We start from the raw sequence: 23,083 nt of genomic DNA on the forward strand, positions 1-23,083 counted from the left end.
AAAATTAAAGACCATACAGATAGTCCTCGAGTTACAACAGCAGATGGGACTGGGATTGCCATTGCTAAGCAATGTGGTCATAAATGGCAATGTCACATGACTATATCGCTTAGTGCTAGCAGCTCCAGTTGCCATTGTGACTCTAGGACAATGCAGGTCATTAATCAGGAGCCCTAGGGGTGGGGGGTACCACAGGTGGGCCAGTGGGGGTCATGGGTAGTGAAGGAGCTATGGGCAGGCACATGCTACAAAGCACAAGTAGGTGGGGCTACTACAGAGTATGAAATCCCTGAGATATCATACTCCACAGTGGGGCTATTCAGGAGAAAAAGCATTGGGAGCAACTTATATAGAGCAACTTGTTACCTGCCTTGCCGGCTTCCCTATGGACTGTTTGTGGGAAGCTGGCAGGGAAGGTAGCAAGTGGTAATCACATGATTGTGAGGGTGATGCAATGGCTGCAGCTTCTCAGCCCAGTCATAAGTTCCCCCAGTTTGGTGCTGTTATAATTTTGAATAGTCGTGAACAAATGGTCGTAAGTCAAGGACTACCTATGGTACAGTACAGTACTCAAGGTCACAAATACTTAATGCTTTATTATGATTTCATTGATTCAGCTTAAGCCCTTTTCCTCTTTTCAGCCTATTTAGATTCATACATAATACAAAACACATCCTTAATTTGGTTGAGCATTCATGCCCAGACTGCTGCTATTCTCTGGATTGCTGTTTGAAACTCAATCCTAATTTTATCTTAAATCACTGCACATGTTACAAAACAATGAGATGAATAATTCCAGTAATAGGCTAAAATAAATTCCCAAATTTATCCCCTTACACAGCTTTTGGGGGAATTTGTTTTTATAGGCATGTAGATTGAAGATATTCTGTGAAATAATAATCTTTATAGGAGGTTTCAGTCATGTCTGGCTATTGGCCATCACCTGCTAACTTCCATCTTTTTTGGTTCATACTTGAGCTGAAGTATTAAGTGACACAAATGTTATAGAGACCAATTTCTTAGTCACTACATTCAAACCTAATTCTGTGCCGCTGCTAAGTCACAATGCTAAGTATACTTTACAAGTAACCTCCATCATTCAGCATGTGTAACAAGTAAAACTGATTCCCTAGTGACTAAAGCAACAGTTGCTTCTTTCAACCCATGACAGCTGCCCGCTCCATTTTCCAACACCATCCATTCTGAATTCCAGCTAGTGAAACTCTGTACTATATTTAGTTGACCAGATTAAATTACAGAAGCTTCAAGCAGGGCAATGTACATTGATCTGCCTTTTTCAGGCAGACCTAGGTACCAACAAGAGGGGTTTCTTTTGTGCTTTGGTAGCCAAGCCTTCCAGAAAATGGATTCCCAGAGAGAACTTACTGAAGAACTTCGACTTTATCAGTCCACTCTTCTTCAAGATGGCCTTAGGGAGCTTTTGGAAGAGAAAAAGTTTGTTGACTGCTCCCTAAAAGCAGGGGATAAAAGTTTGCCATGTCACAGACTAATCTTGTCAGCTTGTAGTCCTTATTTCCGTGAGTTCTTCTTATCTGAGCAAAGTGAAGATAAAAAGAAAGAAGTAGTGCTGGATAATGTTGACCCGGCTATCCTTGATATGATTGTGAAATACCTTTATTCTGCAACTATCGACCTTAATGATTCTAATGTGCAAGAGATTTTTGCTTTGGCCAGCCGCTTTCAAATTCCATCTATTTTTACTGTCTGCGTTTCTTATCTTCAGAAGAGGCTCGCTGTTGGCAATTGCTTGGCCATACTTAGGTTAGGTCTCCTCCTTGACTGCCCAAGACTTGCGTTGTCTGCCCGTGATTTTGTGTCTGACCACTTTGTGAAAATTTGCAAAGAAGAGGACTTCATGCAGCTCGCTCCCCATGAACTCATTTCGGTTATTTCACCAGACAGCCTGAATGTTGAAAAGGAGGAAGTCGTTTTCGAAGCCGTCATGAGATGGGTCAAGTCAGATAAAGAGAACCGGGTGAAGAGTCTCGAAGAAGTCTTTGATTGTATCCGTTTTCGCCTGATGGAGGAGAAGTACTTCAAGGACCACGTTGAGAAGGAAGACATCGTTAAAAGCAACCCAGACCTTTCAAAAAAAGTTAAAATTATTAAAGATGCCTTTGGTGGGAAATTGCCTGAACCTACAAAAGCCGCAGGAAAGTCAGCCAAAGGAGAGGTTAACGGGGATGTAGGGGATGAAAATTTACTCCCCGGCTTCCTAAATGATGTTCCAAGGCACGGGATGTTTGTTAAAGATCTCATTCTTTTGATCAATGACACTGCGACTGTAGCTTATGACCCTACAGAAAACGAGTGTTATTTAGCAGCACTCTCAGAACAGATTCCCAGAAATCATTCCAGCATAGTCACAAAGCCAAAGCAGGTCTATGTGGTTGGAGGATTGTATGTGGATGAAGAGAACAAGGAACGGCCTTTCCAGTCATACTTCTTTCAGGTATACCTTTATTTCTTTAACTCAGGATAAGAAAATAGACAATAGTTCCATGTGTTAAAAATCTAACATCTGTGTAGATCTTTAGTGCCTCGTTTTGATTCTTTCCAGTTCAGGGATGTATTCACATATATGCAAAAGGGTATCAATAAATTATATTCTATTAGTTTAGCGTGATTTCTAGAGAATCTTTAGCATGTTCTAATCCAGTTTCCTCTATATTTTTCTGCTATATTTTTCTTTGTGTGCAGCAAATTGTGTGTGAAAATGAACCTGTATTGGTTTCATAAGAGATGTTATGGCACCGTCTGCTCTAAAATCACTGATCAGATGGGTATTTAAACACTTGAATCAAGTCAGCTGGTGGCTGGTGGCCATGCTCAGTCCTGTCTTGTTAGTACCTTTGGCAAAAGGCCTGAAAGAAACTACTCATAGTTGTCATTACACAAGCTCTTTCATTTTTCTGCCAACTGTGAATAAGAACTGTACACAATCTTTTTGTATCCTTGTTCAAATGAATGTCTGAACGAGACTATGTCGACTTTAGTGAGGTATTTGGTGTGTTTTTAAAAAAATGTTCTTGATTCCTTATTTTTACTCATTGCTTGCCTCAATCCATATCACATGGAGCTCTTCCATTTACACATTTCCTTGCTCATTTCAACATAAGAAAGAGATATACCAAAAACAATTCCCCCTAAGTACATGTAGATAGGTTTATGTATTTGGGCACATAAAATTACATTTGATCATCTCACTAGTCATCTATATAAAGTCCATTACACTATTGGCAAACATTTGCCCATCTCTGCATTAAACTATAGTGTTACTAAGTCATAGTTTAATGCAGAGATGGACAAATTTTGCTCTTTTATTTATTGGTAGAGAGGACTGGGGCCATCCAGGACAAACAATCTAATGATACCCTCCAAGGGAACAGAGACAGATGTTGTATGGAATAATCAACAATGTCTTTAAAAAGCCCAATCGTTCACATGAGTTAGGATCAAGTAACAATTCATAAACTATACTTATAAGATCTGATGGAAATGAAAAAGGGTTAATTTAAACTTAGAAATAAAAGCCTTCCTTCCTTTAAAGCAACTGCTAACACTTTTAAAGAAGTGGATTTCATTCCTTCCACATATACTCCCATCCACGAAAGAGTACCACATTCTTTTTTGCAGGGGCAAATCTTTGAACTCAGTCTACTCTTGGGAGTGCTTTTGCTTAGCTTTGGAGGCGAATGCTTAACATTCTAAGGCAGACATGTCAAACTCGCGACGTCACGTGACGTTGCACGTATCGGAGCTTTTTTGCCATTGCCGGCAATGGGGTGGGCGCGGCTCCAGTATGATGAAACCGGCCCACGGGCCAGCAGTTTGACACCCCTGTTCTAAGGAAACTGAAAAGCCCAAGAAAAGCAAAACTCAACATAGATTCTGCTTAGAAAAATTTGCAGGAGTGGCCACTTTAAGACCTGTGGACTTCAACTCCCAGAATTCCCCAGCCAGCCATTTGAGAGTTGAAGTTCACAGGTCTTAAAGTCATCAAGGTTGGACACCCGTGCCCTAAAGCCTTGAAGGACTCAGGGGAGTGATTTTCAAAGGATGCATTGGGACCCACAAATACATGGAAGGGGGATGGAAATGAGATGGGGAAATGCTGGCAGCCAGATGTCTCAGAGTTAAGACATAATGTGTTTGTTTCCAGATCTGAAAGTAAAAAGTGACGGGATGTGCTAAAATGTTTATACAATGCTGCTGTGAGCTGTTTTTAATATGCACGGCATATTTGCTAACCATCTTCATTCTACATTTTAATCCAGCTGGACACCATTACATCTGAATGGATTGGCCTGCCTCCCCTGCCTTCTGCCAGATGCTTGTTTGGACTGGGAGAATCAGAGAACAAAGTCTATGTAATTGCAGGCAAAGATCTCCAAACTGAGGAGTCTCTGGATTCAGTCTTATGTTACGATCCAGAGTAAGTTGCTTAACACTGATTTGTTTGACAAGGTATCTAATTGATTGCCTATTAGATTGAAAAGCCTCAACGATGTCCTTTTTCCCTCCCAGGTCAATCAAATGGAATGAAGTCAAAAAGTTCCCCTTGAAAGTATATGGCCATGCTACTGCTTCACATAATGGAGCTATATATTGCCTTGGAGGAAAGACAGATGATAAGTGAGTACTGGACAGCTTCAAGAGTGTCGCAAGTATTCCCCACCCCAAATTATCCCACACAACTATTTGCTCTGGTTAAAATCCTATTAACAGCTGAGGCTTGCAGCTGAGGTCAGTGTAAACCTTAGTTGCTTTCAAGATCAATGCAGATATTCATCACAGGGAAGGCAAAGGCTTTGAAGAGCTGATGACTGATCTGTATATTGTATGTGTATTGGCCCAGACTTGACATTCAAGATGAGTGAAGTTTCGGTCACTCTTTATTTAGATTTCCCAGCACTGATTTTGGAAGTGTGAAGCCCCATTTCTGCAGTGTTCTGAGGAAGATGTTGCTGTAGTGTAGAACCATTAATTCAATGATTTAACAAGTGTTTAGATTTGCAGTTTTATCATCCAGTAAATCAGAGGATAGAGTAATAAGTGTTTAAGGGCAGAGATAAATTGTACCTCGAACAAAGTAACATTGTAGGCATGAAAGCTAACAGAACAATATTGATTTTTTAAGAATAAAAATAAGCAATTCCATAGGCACAAACCCAGTGCCTGGCACTGATATGAAAATTAGAAATAACTCACAAATAATATAAAACAGGAATCAATTCATGTTTGTTTTTACATTCACATTCAGGTTCAACAGTTGGTTTCCACTAACCTTAAGGAGTTTATTTTATTATTCCTGACCATCTGATTTTCTGAAATCATCACAGCAATGGTATAGGAAATCTTTATTACCGTAATTAGCCATGGCAATAAAACAATACATCCAGAAATTTGCAATCAAGCTATATCAGAAAATATTTGAGTGGAAAATACCCAAAAGAAGAAAAAGTGCTATAATAACAGAAATAACTAGTTTTTAACTTTAGAATTCTAAGGGCTTTGTCTGATCTTTAATAAGGATGCACATAAAATAGAAGGTATTTTTTGTTTTAAGTTCGGTATGAAACAATTCTGCCTGAAATGTTTTTACAGGGATTATTTTAAAAATGGAGAACATCACAAATTCCCCATAGGAACACAAAGGAAGCAATCCTTTTTGAGCTCTGAAAAGTTCAACAGCAACAAGTCACAACAGAATGTATACTGTGACTACAGAGATACAAATACTCTCCAAACTAACATGACCAGTAGCTTTTATATTTGTATCCTGTAGTCTGAAAACTCAGTATCACAAGTGTATGCACAGAGCACATACTGCTTTCACACTATATCTCAGGGATCACCAACATAATTGTTGCATTTACTCTATAGCAGTGGTTCTCAGCCTATGGGTCGTGACCCCATTTGGGGTCGATCGACCATTTCACGGGGGTTGCCAAGTAAGGCTGTCCGCCATTTTTTTTCCCTTTTCCGGCAGGTGCCTTACCTCCTTTGGGCTGGGCCAGCTGGTGGTCGGCCTGCTCCGTCTCTGCCACTTGCCAGCTACGCCTCAGCCGGCGCAGGGGGCGGAACCACGCATGCGCGGCGCTCCCGGGCAGGGAAAGTCCTCGACTTACGACCGGTTTAGTCCTCGACTTACGACCGTTGAGAACCACTGCTCTATAGAGCCTGAAAACCAAAACAGCATTAGTTATAGTCAGGGGTAGGCAACCTTGGCTCTTTTATGACTCAGGCAGATCAGCAAGCAATTGAGAGCAATTTTCATTAGTGCATTGTTAAAAATCGGGCATTTGGGATGGGATGGTCTGCCTGCAGGGGTAGCCTATTTCCCCATCCAGCTGAGTCAGTGACTTATCACCCTTCCCATGTACATCAGACAAGAAATATGACCAGATGAGCTCCTTCTACTTCATCGTAAAGCTTCCTTAACAGACCCTTGCAAGTCTGATCTCCTGCCCCATCTCCTTTTACAGCCTGAGAGGTTAGGGAGGGTCCCTCCTGAGACTCTTTCTCTGCCCATTATGCAGTTGCAGGTTGAACCCTCTCTTATCTGATGTTTCCCCAAGCAGCATTTCTTCCCCATGTTTTCCAAGGACTTTCTCGCATACGATTGCATGACTGGCTGGCACCCAATCCAATTTGTCTTAAGTATGTGTTTTGATCGTTGCTGTTGTCCCCGCTTTTCAAACTGTTGATTTTCTTCTCGTATACAGAAAATGCACAAACAGAGTATTCGTCTACAATTCCAAGCGGGGAGACTGGCGCGATCTGCCTCCCATGAAAGTGGCCCGCTCCATGTTTGGTATTGCCATCCATAAAGGGAAAATTGTGATCGCCGGAGGGGTTACTGAAGAAGGTCTCTCGGCTTCGGTTGAAGCCCTTGATCTCACCACTAACAAGTTAGTCTACAATCCATCCATTCTTGTTTAATACCACAGTTTAGGGCCACCATTAATACTTTCTTTGGGGCCCATCAGAATCCTTGCCCCTTTATTTATAAATGCAATCAACTTCTTTAAATGGTATAAATATTGTCCCAGTATCTGGCAGTACAGAGCATGGGTAGGTAAGCAAAAAAGGACCGGGAGTGACTCACAGCCTTCTGCCAGTTTAATTGTGGGAAGTCGGCAGAGAAGATCCCACATTATGATTGCATGACTGCAGGATGCTGCGACTGTTGTAAGTATGAGCTAGTTGTCAAACACCCAAATCATGATCAAGTGACAATGGGGATATTCCAGTGGCAGCAACTTTTGGAGACCCGCGGTAAACTCCCCTTGTTCAGCAGTGTTGTAATTGTGAATTATTGCTGAATGAGAAGGTCATAACCTGAGGACTATCTGTATTGTGAACTGGTCTGGAAATATCAATTACTAGGATACAGTATTATAAACATTGTAGCCGGTCCTATGTTGTACGATCTGATCTAAGGAAATAATTTTCACCATACAAGGCTGTGTGTGTCCATGCACATGCATGTGGGTATGTGCATGTAAAGCACATTGTTACATATTTAAGCTCGGAACATTTTTCAGTAGATGGTCATACTCTTTTGAGCAGAACTATATGCTTTAATTGAATCTGTTTTGCCTTTTCTGAGAAAATTTGTTCTTTATTAATGTACATCTAACTTTATTCAGCCAGTCCACTTCCTAAAACCATTTCATTCTGACAAATTATTTTGCTTTTAAAAAACAAACAGTTCTTAGTGCAATGCAGTCATATGTGTTCTGTTAATTAAAGCATTTAAAAAAATCTCTCGTGGTAGAATAATACATACAGGTATGTAAAGGTATTTTTGTCTACATTTCTTATAAGATGCTGCAACTGTTATCTTTTCCTTTTGTTAACAGAAGGGAACTAGTACAGCATAATCAAAAAACTTTGCTAAACAATATTGCAGTGAATATCAATAACAAAACCCCAAATCCAAAAGCCAGCATATCAAGAGCATAAAGCCAGGGCTCACCAACCACATGCTCTATCTCCCATCCTGACTAAACACCTCAGGGGAAAAAAAATATTTTAAAGTTTTCTTGAATGCTAACAGGGTTGGGGCCATCCAAATCTCTGGGAAGAGGGTAGGGAGAGGAGATTGTTCCAAAGGGCAGGTGCTCCTACATCCCATCAAATGGTATTGTCTGAAGAGTGGGGCCTGGGCCATTATGAAACAGTAAGTGGGGACAAGCAAAGTAACTGGAAATAAGTATGTCTGCAAATTACCTGAGTATGTGTTATTTGGGGCTTTGTAGATGATAAACAGCACCTTGAGTTGTACTTGCAAATCCAATAGGAACCAGCACAATTTGTAAAATAGTGATATAACGAGGACATACTGTGGTATGTCTCAAATTATCCACACCACTGCATTCTGCACCAACTACATCAGTGATGGCGAACCTTTTAGACACCGAGTGCCCCAAAACTGCCCCACCCCCGCACTGCCCCTGCACCACCCCCATCCACCCGCAGGGCCACCCACCACCTCCACGACCCGCCGCAGATCGCCCAGGCGGCCCAGTAGTGCCATGGCTGCCATGCCCTCCACCCATGCCCCGCAGCATAATCTGTTTGCGACGGGGCGCAAGGGCGGAGTCTTGTCCCCACTGCCATGACCTTGGCTGCGCTGCTCCAGGCGGGCCATGCCTGGGGGCGACTCTCCTCCGGGGGGGCTAGTGTGGAGGGGGTCGTGGGGCAGGCGGGGCTGGGGCGACGGCACGTGTGCCCACAGAGAGGGTTCCGAGTGCCGCCTCTGGCACTTGTGCCATAGGTTCGCCACCACTGAACTACATCTTCAGAGGCATGTTACAGATATCCCCTCCTTTTTTGAAAAAAAACATATTATACTCAAACGTTATATTCTAAAACTGAATGTTTTATTCATTGAATTGCAGGTGGGAAGTTATGCCAGAATTCCCCCAGGAGAGAAGTTCCATTAGTTTAATTGAATTGTCTGGATCCTTGTATGCGATTGGAGGCTTTGCAATGGTTCAGCTTGAATCAAAGGAATTTGCTCCTAATGAAGTTAATGACATCTGGAAGTAAGTTTGTTTCAAATATTTTGTTTCAATTGGCTAGCTCAAGAGATTCAAGTTATTCGTATTAGTTATATGTAGGATAACATAGAGTAAAACTCCACTAAAATCTTTAGAAGTACTAAATGAAGACTTGATTTTGCGTTGCCTATTTTTGGTTTTGCTTGAACATATTCTACATATTCCATCATTTTAATACTCTCTCATAAAAGCATAGTATTAAAAACATCAAATTACATAGCAGAACTGCATGCAGAACATTTTTTTTTCCATAGAGAGCTACTATACATTTTTTCCTGAGTGCACTGAGTTTTTGTTTTGGCACAGCATGGCCTGGATTCAAAAGGAGATCTGTGCTCATCTCTAATTCCTATGATCCACCACAACTTTTCAAACAACAGGCTTTAAAATAATGCCTGTCTCGGCACTGTGAGGTAACGTTTTTGGGCGCTCATGACAGGGAGGCTACCTTCTTGAAAATCAGCCCTGAGCCAACCAAACTGAAAAAGCGCACCTGCTCTTACTAGAGACTTTGAAAGCAGGGATCTCAAATACAAGTGCCTGAGCCTTTTCATGTATTGATGCAAAAGACTCTTAAAACTCTTGTGATGCACATAGTAAAGAATGCAGTAATAATAATGAGCCAATCACTCATCCAACTGACCTCACAGGGTTGTTATGGAGAAAACAAGAGCAGGAAGAAGTATTATGTATTTTTTCTCACCTTGAGTTTACTTAAAAAGTAATAAAAGCTGGGATTAAAAAATAATAATAAATAAAATATATGCCGACTCCCAGCAATCTGTGAGAATGAGGAAGCAAGATGATTCCAGCTGAGACGTAAGCTGGGGCTTGCTCTCCCGGGAAGCACCACCACTGCAGCTTCACAGTGTAAAGTACAGCTGTGTGCTTGGCAGGGCAGGCTGAAGGCAACTGCCTTCCTAACCCTGCATTAAGGTTCCATTGCTATAGGGCCAAGAGCTATTCCCATTGGCACCTCTGCGCTCCTTGCAACAGCTTAACAGTGCCCAGGGAATCCTGGTTGAAAGCTTGTGTTTATGTGAGACAGAGATAGAAAGAGGGGAGGGAGGAAGGAAGGAAGGAAGGAAGGAAGGAAGGAAGGAAGGAAGGAAGGAAGGAAGGAAGGAAGGAAGGAAGGAAGGAAGGAAGGAAAAAGATCAGGAGCACATGCAGACAGATGCATGAGAGTAGAAAATGTGCATTGGATACAGCATTTGAAAACACATGTAGTTGTTAGTCTGAAACTTGGGGAGAAACTTTGAGGACAGGAAGATAGAAATGAGTCAAGAGTTGGCAGAAAAGACGAGGACAATTCAGACAAATTGAAGCACTTGGGGATTTTAGATAGATGCAAGATTCAGAACCAAAAGCAGGAGGGTTAATATTCCTTTTCAAGACAGGCATTCAGAAGGATGACGGCATATTGGAATGTCTATTTCCTTGTGTAGCTTGTTACATTCTTAGACTAGCAATTATTCTACAATATCTGTATTAATATAAGACAGGATGCTAAAAAAGAAACTTGGGAGTTACTGGGTACAGATTTTAGAAGACAGGCTTGGAAAAAATCTAAAGGGCCCCACTTTTATATAACTCTTTGTTCCTGCAGGTATGACGATGAGAAGAAAGAGTGGTGCGGCATGTTGAAAGAAATCCGCTATGCATCTGGAGCCTCTTGCCTTTCTATTGGCCTAAATATGTTTAAGCTATCAAAGCTGTAAACTAAGTGGCTACTTGATAACAGATGAGGATTTTTTTTTAATAGTCTCTAGTTTTGTTGTTTAAGCCTACCTTGTACAGAGATTGGTAACTTCAGTTAAGTATTTTGTCTTAAATGTCTATTAACTTCTGTTAAGTATTAGATCCTCCCAACATTTACTAACTATATGATGGTGAATGAGTTTGGCTATAAACAGCAGTGAATGAAATTGAATTTAACAAAACATTATCTTGGAGATTAGACCTTGGGCTTGTTTTAAAATAAACATCAACGTTGAAATAAACAACAGTATGGCTCCTCTGATTATAGAAAAGGAGTTTGCTGCCATCCGTTTGCCCTTCTATCTTTTGTTTATGCGACCTGTCATTTGTTTACTTTTCTGCTTACTTTAGAACTTCTCTGAGGATCAGGTTGTTGGAAATTGATTTGACTTTCTACTAAAATATGGTGATGTTTACTGACTAGTTTTGGCCATTTCTAGTTTGGTAGCTCTCAATCAGCACTGGAAACATCAAGAAATGGATACGACAAAGGGTTTGTCACATCAAACAGCCAAACTTTAATGCAGTGGTTCTCAACCTGTGGGTCGGGACCCCATTTGGGGTCGATCGACCATTTCATGGGGGTCGCCAAGCAAGGCTGTCCGCCATTTTTTCCCCCTTTTCCGGCGGGTGCCTTACCTCCCTTGGGCTGGGCCAGCTGGTGGTCAGCCTGCTCCGTCTCTGCCGCTTGCCAGCTACGCCTCGGCCGGCACAGGGGGCGGAACCACGCATGTGCGGCGCTCCCGGGCAGGGAAAGTCCTCGACTTACGACCAGTTGGGTAGTCCTCGACTTACGACCGGTTTAGTCCTCGACTTACGACCGGTTTAGTCCTCGACTTACGACCGGTTGGGGTTGCGGCATTAAAAAGGTTGAGAACCACTGCTTTAATGCCTCAATTGAAGATGGCTGAATGCCTTGCTCCTCTCTCAACTTGCCCTATTCAGCAGCAGCATCAGAAACTATTATTAACTACTGAAATCCGTTCTAAAGCATTTAAGAAACATAAACCATCTAGGAAGGTGCTTTACAACAAACGAAAGGGATCAAAGCATACATAATTGGCAGCCCTCCCGTAGTGGAAAAGAGGAACATGAGACTAAAAGTATGGCCTATTGCTAATAACATCTGGTTACCCTCCATAGAAGATTCCCCAGTAAGGGTGAAACCAGTAAACACAGGGCCTCCTTGTGTAACTGATATCATCCCAAAGAAGAGTCTAACTCTACCAAACTTTTAAAAGATGTAAACATGACCCGAAGCTGAAATGGAAAAGTCCTTTATTTTAGTAAAAGAAGATTTAGTGCACATCTCTGAAAGTATTAGTAACAGTTTAATGGGGATTTGTTAAAAATTGAGATTTCTATTCAAACTTGTAATTTGGAAACCCAAGAAGAGGTAAGTCCTACTATGGTAGGACATGAACAAACCCTAAAGAATGCTCCTTCTGACACTGGCAACAGGAATTAATCTTCAGATACAGTTGCAAAAACCATGAAGATGAGGAAGCAGCAAAACCCTTCCCCACTTAGAGCACGAAGGGGCCGAGTGTGGTCCTACAATCCCTAGTCCANCTCCTGAGGAATTCTGGGAGTTGAAGTCCACGAGTCATAAAAGAGCCAAGGTTGCCTACCCCTGCCCTAGTCTAAGATTGAAAGGGAGGAGGAGCTCTTATGTAGGGGAACAAGGGTATTAAGAACTTGGGGATTGTTAAAGTGGAAGATGTGTGTGAAGGGGGATGGACATGACAAGAGCTTGGAGTTTCAGTCTTCAAGATTGTCACTGGCACAAGCAACAAATATTTTATTCTTAGGAACTCAGAATAAATTCAGATTATTTTATAAGGCGCAAAGTATCCAAAGCAGCAACAATGTTATTTTATGATTGATACCTGTAAATTTATTTCATGGAAAGACAAGATTTGGGGATACAATAAAAAAATAGAATATTTACTGTAGTTATGCAATATCTTTTGTTAAGTTACAAGAAACTTAGAGCATATACAATATAAAAAACCCAAACATTTAATAAACAATATTTTACTCTAGGCACTAATAAGTTTATTTAAATCTGATTTAAATTTTAAAGTGCAAAGATTTTGGAAAGGTAACAATAGAAAGTTCATATTTAGAATGGGAGATTCAATCCAAGACTCTAAAGGTCAACTAATTGCTAACATAGTTAATATCAATACTGAATTTGTAAGATTTTTAGACACACACACACACAATTCCAAAATCTAATGTGGTATACTTTTGAAGTACTGCTTTCTCAATACAAGATAGCACCTAAACTTACTATTTACAAAATCTGAGTAACACCTTTCCAAAATTTAAAAAATGGAAATCGCCAACAAAATTATGTAAACTGCTGAATTTCTAGGATGAGGTTTTCAAATTTTATTCTAGGCATCTCACTTCCACTTCTATTGATAAAATACCCAAATTATAACAAAGGACTATATATAACTAGGACTACATACAACTGAAATCTTGAACAAGAAAAGGTCTTTACAAAATAAAAAGGTTTCTACAAAAACTTCCACTATATATTATAAATTTAAAAATTATGATCAACATTTGGAACAAAAAGTCCCAGTTTCCTGAGTGGCAGATCAACTGAATCTCTCTCTCTTTCTCTCTCACACACACACACGAAATCCAGGTATCTATCTCTTTTTGAAAAAATGCATTTTCCCCGCACAGAACCTAAAGATGTAATCTTGAATCTGATTTTTCTGAAATATATTATGGTGAGGGCTAAAAGAAGTCTGGGACTCAGAGGAACAATTTGATGGTATTATTTGGGAATCTGTATGACAGCATGGACAATTTTTATCAGAATCTATATAGGAAATATTTCCTAAATTTCACATTGATAGCATCAGACTTCAATCTCACATATATATTTTCAATTTTCATTGAGATGCTAGCAAGGTTATCAGTCAAAAGGAATATTCCTTCACCTTGTGTTATTTATCTTATACATGTCTTACACAATTAATCAATAGATTCAGTTTTTGCCAAAGCTAGGTTTGCTACACATATTTCATGGCCAGGATAAGAAATTAGAAAATAACTCAGTTATTATATATATCACCAATTAGGTTATTACTGAACAATGGAAATAGATATTTCCAGTGCTTTTTTTCTATAAAAAAAAAAAGGTGCTGGAACTCGCATACATCATACAGCCCACCTTGCCTACCCTACAAGGATCCATCCAAAAAAGGTGCCGGAACTCCGTTCTGGGCGTTCTATGAGAAAAAAAGCCCTGGATATTTCAATGAACAGATCGTAGAATAAGATCTTTACTTGAAAAAAAATCTCTGATAAAATCAATTGTATGCCAAGCCAAAGTAGTGAATCATTATTTTACAAGGAATAGTGGAATTTCATCATTTATACAAGAAATAAGAATTTTGGAAACAGCTTGTATCAAACAAACATTATGGGCATTTAAAAATGTATGGAATTTTTTTAAAAAAATATTCAAATTAAAATATAATTAAAAAAAGACAATCCTTTGATTGTAATTTATAATGCCCAATAGACTGAAAAACACTAATTACACTTGTATTTCTATTATTTTAAAAGTGCAGTCACAAATCCTAAATTGTATAGCGGGGGAAAAATACAGTATTGTGTGTGGGTGTGTATAATTTCTGTGATTCATTTCCCATCCACCATAACCAGCATGCCCAGTGGTTGCAGGTTAAAGGGTACTATAATCCAAACATATCTGAATGGCTGTTAAGTTTGCATACTGTGACTTTTGCAACTATTACTGGAAATATGGTTTGTCTGTTAGCAAGCACTACTGAAATTGTGCTAAAATGTCAGTATAAAATCTGTCACCTTAAAATTTCAGATTTTGTTGGATTAGCATTTTATAGCAGAACTGGGTGCTTGAAAAATCTTGACTTCATGATTCTTAATTTAATTCAAGATTACTTAATTTATAATTTTGGAAAAAATGGTTTCTGATTTATCAACAGAAAGGGATGCCAATCCAGCTCAAGACACAATTTATAGTACTGCATTCAGAACTAATCTCATGTGCATTGGAAGATGATTGATCAAGTCATTTCAAAACAGGATGACCAACACACAAAATTCAAGTATTCAATAGATGCCACGTGTGGATCTGTTTTTTCTGCACAGCATATAGCTTATTGCCCAGCTTATTCGGTATACTAACAGGCATTGTTTTATTATTTAAATGAATACAGGTAGTCCTTGACTTACAACAGTTCACTTAGTGACCGTTTGAAGTTACAACGGCACTGAAAAAATTGACTTATGACCATTTTTCACACTTATGACCGTTGCAGCATCCCCGTGGTCATGTGGTTTACATTTGGATGCTTGGCAACTGACTCACATTTATGACGGTTGCAGTGTCCCGGAGTCATGTGGTCACCTTTTGCGACCTTCTGACAAGCAAAGTCAATGGGGAAGCCAAGTTCACTTAACAGTCGTGTTACTAACTTAACAACTGCAGTGATTCACTTAACAGCTGTGGCAAGAAAAGTTGTAACATGGGGCAAAACTCACTCAACAAATTTCTCAGCAACATAAATTTGGGCTCAATTGTGGTCGTTAAGTTGAGGACTACCTGTACTGACTCGCTTAGAGGCCTACCATTGTCTGGTTATTTTTGCCCATCAATAGGAATTGCCAGGAGCAATAAGCTCCAGGTCCCATCAGTGAGGTAGTGCCAACTGGTTGAACTCCCAAAGTGTGCCTTCTCTGTGGCTAGCTCTGCCCTTCGGAACAAGATTCCCCATAATTTCTTGAATTTGAGGAAACCCAAACTTCTAAACAGGATATTGGATAAAATGGCTTGTGATTCTGTCCATGTACATACATCTCCTTACTGTTGGCTAAGTTAGCCTATTTTGAATTGTTCTTTCCTGTATGTACACCTACAAGTTGCTCTGGCTGTTAGGATGGTTAATAAACTGAGCACATAAACAAATCAAATTCTGCTTGGCTGGACTTGAATACACAAGACAATTTAACAATAAAAAGTAAACCTAGCATTATAAATAATTATCTTAAATAAGTCAAGTGTGACTTATTTATCGTCGCGTCGAAAGGTCGAGTCCTCGGTGTACTCTTTCGAAAACGGACTTACCGGTTATCACCCTACAGAAATTCTCACCGGGAAGTCGACGGAAAGTAAGGACCTCTTCAAATATTGTTTTGTCCTCAGGAAGTACGAAAGTGTCACTTTTATGTATGGAATTTAATACCCCAACATCAGATATCTACTATTGCAAGTCTTCCAAAATGAGGATAATATATTGGGTATTAGATAGCATCTAGTTTTTAGATTTGGCACCAAAAGCAACTTCTACACATTCCTCAAGGATAGGCTCATGTGCTGTGTAGCATAGTAGTCAATTGCTATAACTACGGCTTAGGTAATTTGCCAGGTCAGGCTGGCCAAAAACGGTCACACCTTGTGCAAGAAATGTAATTCTGCAATGCACAATTTGCCCTCTGCAATTCCAAATAGGGGTACCTCCAGATGCAACATAAATAGTCTTCATTTTAAAAAAATAATAAGTTTATTGAAGGCTGAAGATAATTAATTTTCAATGTTACAGTCCATATAAAAAATTGTTATTTTTTTTTCCTCCACACTAGGATATCAAAGCTTTTCAAATATTTTCTTTTCTAAATATTCAGTCTTTGCTTCCGTGGATGACAATTCCATGGAATTCCATTCATAGTGAGGGATCTGAAAGAAAAATATATGATTAAAATGAAGATCCATTATTAAAATGTTATTAATATTTCTTTCCTTTCACTTTCCTCAAATGTATTATTGCATGAGTACTTTAAAGTTGGTTGCAGCCTTTGGGCAAAAGGTGAATATTTATGGTAAGAAATATTATGCCGAAAATTCTGAAATTTTATTCAACTTTTACAAAGAGACACCATACCTGAACAACTTGATAACCAAGAATCTCTAAATGCCGCTTTTTCATGGCAACATATCCTTTGACGTGATTTGAATTTTTGCAGAAAGCTTCTGAATCAAGGAATTCCATAGCAATTCTGAATTAAATGCAATTTCAAATTTACTTTCATATAAAGCAAAAATACAGCTTGCAAGTATTTTATAATCATTTTATATACTCATGAAACCTGTTGTTTTAATGAAAACCCTGAATGTTTTTCTATAGTTATAATTGTAATTTATTAATTATGCATTAATTATAACACTGGCCTGCCATTAAAATTAGCCTCTGATTAAGACTTCTGAATTAATGTTTCCAATAATTTAACTATAATGCCATCTTTTGCAACATAAGAAAATTACATTTATCTATAGCTGGCTTCAGTAAGGATTATCACTCATCTTAAAAATTTTGTCACGGGAATAAAAAAAATTATTGTACATAGCATTTATTGTACATAAATTTAATTATATCAAACATATTGCAAATTGGTTTATGCTAAAATAATAATATACTTTAATTCTAAAGCTTAAATTACTTCTTGCCTGAAATTTTGGGGTGGTTACCTGAACACAAAGTTGTTTTAGAATTATCTTTATGCACCAATTGTCCAGAAGAGACCTATATTATTTTTTGTAATTTTATTGGCAAGTAGCTTATTTTTATTTCATATATAAAAGCTCACTAGTACATCATTGTTCAGTAAGATTTGATTCTGCGATGAATTTTATGTGAGTGATAAACTTATGGGTATCTGTCCAGTTTAGAGTACATATATATGTTTCCTTTGGATTGTATTCTGATTTTATTTAAATTATATTATTGACAAATACAATAATATATGTGCTTGTGTGAATTATGCATTAAAGTGGTAGACTATCTTCAAACCAGAGGTTGCACCAGTTCTCCCCATTCCTTGATCAGGAGGCTATCGCTCATGTCCTAGTCACCATCAGAATGGATTACTGTCAAGTGCTATACATAAGGTTGCCCTCTCAAGAAATGGTATGTGTACTCCTTGATCAACACAGATACCTCTGCTCTGTGAGCTTCACTGGTTGCTGGTCTGCTTCCGGGTTCAAATCAAAGAACTGCTAAGTACATTGTGCAAAGTACAACGACCCTACATGCCATGGGGCTGGGTTATTTGAGGAACTACCTTTCCCTAGTTACATCTACCCTTCCCATCACGTCCAACAGAAAAGGCATATTATAGGTCGTGTCAATAAAGGAAGGTCACCTGATAGGACCCAGAAGAAAAGCCTTCTCTGGCCCTGCACCTGCCTTTTGGAATAAAATAACCCTTTGAGGTTAGACAGGCCCCTACAACCTTTTCCTTTGGAAGCTCATGTTTTTGTCATCGTGCCTGGAACCTACAAGTTGGTTATACTGTTAGTAACATATGGATTGCGCTTTCCTGCAGATTATTATTTTATGGTTTTCATTATTTTAGTGGTTTTTATTTGCGTAGTTTATTTTTATTTGTTTGGTTTTTTTGTTATCTGACTGTGAGGCACCCAGAGTCACATATGTGAGATGGACAACTATATAAATTGAATAAATACGTGAACAGGGAAAAAATGCCACCTGTCTAATCAAGATCCCTGTTCTTATTATCACTTGAGTGAAATTGTGAATATAACGTGCCATCCTCTGCTCAGAGGACTGCCTGGAATTGAAAAATCTAGTGAAAACCCTTATCGTCCTGCATTACTATAACATAAAAAAAACACATAATCACCTTTGCAATCCTGGTGGTAGCCCTTTTTTTCCATAGGAGTGACCAGCTTCAGCACCACCTGTGTTGTCTGAATTAAGCATGGCAACGTGTTGGTCTATATATGGAGCAGGTCTCCTGTTTTTATCAACGATAAATTCAAAATCTGAAAGACATGAATGACTCTCAGTAATTTGAAGCTGAAGTCACACCTACTAATATCTGTAAATAGGCATCACTAGAATAACATAAAGTAGGGCCGTGCAACATTCACGTTTGAAAGCAATGAGGTGCTTCAGAGCATTTTGGGGCATCAATGCAAAAGAGCAGTGGTGAAGGTATCAGGCTAGAAGTCAGGAGTCTGTGAGCTCTAATCCCACCTTAGGCAAAAAGGTGGGATTAGACTGACCTTGGGCCAATCAACTCTCCCTCAGTCCTATTCACCTTGCAGGGTTGTTGCTGTTGTGGGGAAAGCAGAAGGAGGGAGGGGTACCGTGTGTTTGCCGCCTTGAGTTATAAAAATAATGTCGGGAAATGAATGAATGAATGCATGCCTGAATGCATGAATGAATATAGCATCTGCCTGGAACTTTTAGGTTAGCTTGGATATGCAGCTGCAAAAGTTAAACAAATGCCAAAGAATTGCTCTTAAGGGAAAAACATGCATAGTTTAAAAATCAAGAGTGCCACGTTCATACAAGATCATAAACATTTAGACAAAACTCTCAAGGCTTGTATAAAGTAAAACAATACAAATCTTATACTCTTTTTTTTGAAACAACCCACCAATTCTATAGTAGTAAGAAGTGAGTACAGAACATCTGGCATAATGGCTTCTTCCTAGGATTTCTCCAAGTAGTATATATATCTGCTGTTGCAACAGACTGGACAAATCAGTTTCTAGGGGGAAAAAAAGAGAGCAAAGAAAACAAACACCAAGTTAGAAATGAAAAGAAGACAGAACAAAGCCCAATCTATTATTTCACAAAGGCAAGGCCTAGGTATTATCAGAGGCTTCCCACCATCTTTGCCCCTTTTTAAAAAAGATCATAGTTCTCCAAAGGAAGCAGATCGAACATGACAAAGGAGATCTTTAACTTCTAATTTTGCCATATCCAAGGAGTAATAAATCCAGTTCTGTAGACAAAAAACGATTCAAAGGAATTGTAGCCTTATATTTAATGCCATTAAACTGCCAAAAACTTTTAAATATTCACTTTTTTTCTTCAGCTGTTCACAGAAGCGTTTATGAAACCATGGAATCTGAAGCTCGGGGCACTCCAAACAGACAGCTCGATTCAGCTCCATCAGCTGGAAGGTGGACTTACTTGCTGTTTTCCATGGTAGAACTGTTTTTTAAAAAATCCAGAAGAAATAAGCATAAGGCAATGTTTAGAAAATAATATTGCAGTAACCATGAATAAAAAAAGAAGGCAATTTTTTAGACAAAAATGTATTAGTGTCATATTAATTACTTCATTGTGATACTAAGTACAGATATCATTGAAGAATTCATAAATTAACAACTAGCACCTCGTTTTTAAGAATAAGAAATAAGAAACAAACAGCTAAGAGCAAAACAAAACCCAAAGATGCTTTTTCAGGAGGCAACTGGACTTCCTTGGGGTTTTTTTTGAAGACGTTTCACTTCTCATCCAAGAAGCTTCTTCAGTTCTGATTGGATGGTGGAGAATGGAAGAATTTGCATTCCTTGCAGATAGCTGGTCATTTGCATTCTTTTAGAGCAGGGGTGTCAAACTTGCAACATTACGTGACGTGTTGCGACATATTGCAGCTTTTTTTCAATTGCCGGCAATGGGGTGAGCGTGATTTCACATGACGCATCCGGGCCGGCAGTTTGACACCCCTGTTTTAGAGAGTCAGTGAGGCCACTTGGAGGTTTGTCTATGTCATCAGAGAAGCATTTTGGATGAGAACTGAAATTTCTTCAAAGAAAAACAACAAAGTCCAGTTGCTTCGTGAAAAAGCATCTTTGGGACAACTGTGACCTGGATGACTGAGAAAGAGGTATCTGTCATTTTGTTTTGGTTAAAGATTTTTAATTTAAGTCCTTCATGACTTAGATATGTTAAAACAACATGAAGTACAGTCGAAGACTTCTTTTAAGAACCACTGTCGGGGAGATACCTCCGTCGATGTGAATTTATTTACATCGTTTTCATTTTATCGTAATTTGACTAAAAATAATAAACCAACAAAAAATCAGAATATATTTATGGAACATTTAGCAGCTGTTTACCCACGTGTGGATAAACGTGTGGGGAAACATGGGGGAAATTTAAAGGTCAAATATATAAAATGACTAGTGGTTTGAAGTTTTTCCTTTGTTATAGGTAAATTTTTCAACTAAGAACATTGTTGAGATGCAACCCATTTGTTTAATCTATACATGTAAAAGATTTATTTGAAAAAAAAACCCTGTAAATATATATGGGAAAACTGTAGGTAAAAAGTACACTCCAGTGGGGACAATGAAAGTCCAAACAATATAAAAGTCCACTCAATTCTATATGCAGAAACTATTTTGGCCATTTTTTGACCCTGAGAATATAGAATATCCCCAGAATAACATACTATTTTTTAAAAGACTTAAATAACAACAGGAGTAGAAATTACTGATGGAGGAAAAACCCTTCTAATATTTGTCCTAAAGGTGCTTTTTTATGAGGCAACTGGACTTTCTTGTTTTTCTTTGAAGATTTTTTGCTTCTCATCCAAGAAGCTGCTTTAGCTCTGACTGGATTGTGGGGAATAGAAGGATTTAAATTCCTTGCAGACAGCTGGTCATTTGCATTCTTTTAAGAGAGTCATTGAGGCCATTTGGAGGTGCAAATGTGTGTGGGGCCTTCTTGGCTGCATGATGTTTTCTGCTCTGTGTCCCTTCATTGTTGAAGACAGGCGCAGGCTGTTGCCGATGAGTCTGTTGTCTGCATCTCAAACTGAAGCACGATTGGTCCCTGTAGTCTGCAATGTTTTCTGGAAATCCATTCATACTCCTGCACCATTCAAAGGGTGTTCATCACAAAGTGCATAGCTAAATGTCTATGGAGAATCTTCAACAGTGAAGGGACACAGGGCAGAAAACATCCTGCAGTCAAGAAGCTCCACACACATTTGCACTACTCAGGTAACCCTGAGAACACAAGTAAACCTCCAAATGGCCTCAACGACTCTCTAAAAAATTGCAAATGACCACTGCCTGCAAGGAATATAAATCTTTTCATTCCCCACCATCCAGTGAGAGCTGAAGAAACTTCTTGGATGAGAAGCGAAACGTCTTCAAAGAAAAACAAGAAAGTCCAGTTGCCTCCTGAAAAAGCACCTTTGGGACAACCATGACCTGGATGACTGAGAATCTCCATAGACCCTTTTAATATTTAACATCTTTTACTATCATGTTAATGCACAAAAGTACTGTACTTTATTTGGAGTAGTCTTTTTAAAAAATCTTTCTTTCGCAAGAGTTGAATACTTTAGTAAGGCCCAAGACTACATTCTTAAAAATACAAGTTATTTATGAAACCTATCAAAAAATAGAAATTAGCACTTACTTTGAAGCTCAGCATCCAATTTGGAGAGAAATTCAATATTAAATATAGCCTTTATCACTTTCTGTGGAAAATACCCAGCAGAAGCCAAAGCGAAACCAAGCAATACAAGAAGAGAAGGTTCAAAATGTTCTGTACAAAATAAATAGATTAATGCATAATATTAAAAATTTATTATCTGGCTTCCTGAGAGCATTTTTAAAAGGTTTAGATGGGAATAGAAATAATATATTTCACAACCTTACTTATTGTTAATTGCTTTATTTTAGCAATGTTTTTAGTTTCATATTCTACCAAGTTATTAAGATTAGATGCCATACAATCAGTGTAAAGAATGAAAGGAAAAATATCAGTTCTGAAATTGTTTTAATAAAGTTTTTAATTCTTCTTCTCAGTTTTGAAATCTCTAAGTATTTTCCAAACGATGAAGTTATCTATTTTGTATGACATCATAACACTTTCATTTTCTTTTCTTTTGATATTTCAGGTTTTTATTTATTAAAAATTTATTTGCACCGCTTTTCATTTGAAAGATGCCCAAAATGTTCTATTAATAATCTAAAAACATTTGAGATCAGAAACAAAATAATCCGTTGTTAAGAAATTGGGAATTCACGTCTGAGGAAAGCCAAGATAACGGGCCTTTAAAAGATACATCAGCATTGGCGCTGACTGTTGCCGAGAAATGTTTTAAATGCATTCAAAATAACTCTACCATGTACTATACAACAGAAGGGCCAGCATGGCACAAACAAGTTTATTTTTTTATTTATTTATTTTTTATTTATTTTGATTTATATCCCGCCCTTCTCCCAACGGGACTCAGGGCGGCTCACAACATATTTAAAAACATAGACATATTTACAACCCCCACCAGATAAAACCAAATTAAACCAATATTTAAAGTTGTGCAGTTAAAATTATTCTTAAAAAACCCGATTTAAAAACCCGATTTAAAATCCTCCCTAGGCCAGG

At 38.6% G+C, this 23,083-nt stretch overlaps 2 protein-coding genes across 2 annotated transcripts in view; one reads left to right on the plus strand and one right to left on the minus strand.

The window, feature by feature from the left end:
• The first annotated feature begins 1,281 nt into the window (after positions 1-1,281).
• KLHL41 (kelch like family member 41) lies at positions 1,282-11,145 on the plus strand. Its single transcript, XM_015827322.1, has 6 exons — positions 1,282-2,473; positions 4,299-4,456; positions 4,549-4,656; positions 6,750-6,935; positions 8,931-9,077; positions 10,702-11,145. The coding sequence occupies exons 1-6, from the start codon at positions 1,364-1,366 to the stop codon at positions 10,811-10,813; spliced, it is 1,821 nt and encodes a 606-aa protein (XP_015682808.1). The 5' UTR covers positions 1,282-1,363; the 3' UTR covers positions 10,814-11,145.
• A 5,278-nt stretch (positions 11,146-16,423) lies between these two features.
• LOC107297956 (FAST kinase domain-containing protein 1, mitochondrial) overlaps positions 16,424-23,083 on the minus strand; it is an 11,872-nt gene continuing 5,212 nt past the window's right edge. The window contains exons 3-8 of the mRNA XM_029286422.1: positions 22,112-22,240; positions 19,757-19,888; positions 19,326-19,439; positions 18,564-18,705; positions 16,805-16,919; positions 16,424-16,599 (exon numbers count right to left, since the gene is read on the minus strand). Coding sequence (XP_029142255.1) covers positions 16,510-16,599; positions 16,805-16,919; positions 18,564-18,705; positions 19,326-19,439; positions 19,757-19,847 — 552 coding nt within the window. The 5' untranslated portion in view covers positions 19,848-19,888; positions 22,112-22,240 and the 3' untranslated portion in view covers positions 16,424-16,509. The remainder of the gene's footprint in view (positions 16,600-16,804; positions 16,920-18,563; positions 18,706-19,325; positions 19,440-19,756; positions 19,889-22,111; positions 22,241-23,083) is intronic.

This window comes from Protobothrops mucrosquamatus, unplaced genomic scaffold (assembly GCF_001527695.2).
Source record: "Protobothrops mucrosquamatus isolate PMUCROS unplaced genomic scaffold, P.Mucros_1.0 scaffold3612, whole genome shotgun sequence".
NCBI classification, from domain to species: Eukaryota; Metazoa; Chordata; class Lepidosauria; order Squamata; family Viperidae; genus Protobothrops; species Protobothrops mucrosquamatus.

Excerpts from the sequence above, each read along its gene's own strand:
- KLHL41 (XM_015827322.1), top strand. The coding sequence starts at position 1,364 with ATGGATTCCCAGAGAGAACTTACTGAAGAACTTCGACTTTATCAGTCC. Across the intron at positions 4,657-6,749 it reads GGAGGAAAGACAGATGATAA|AAAATGCACAAACAGAGTAT; the intron begins GTGAGTACTGGA and ends TCTCGTATACAG. Across the intron at positions 9,078-10,701 it reads GAAGTTAATGACATCTGGAA|GTATGACGATGAGAAGAAAG; the intron begins GTAAGTTTGTTT and ends TTGTTCCTGCAG.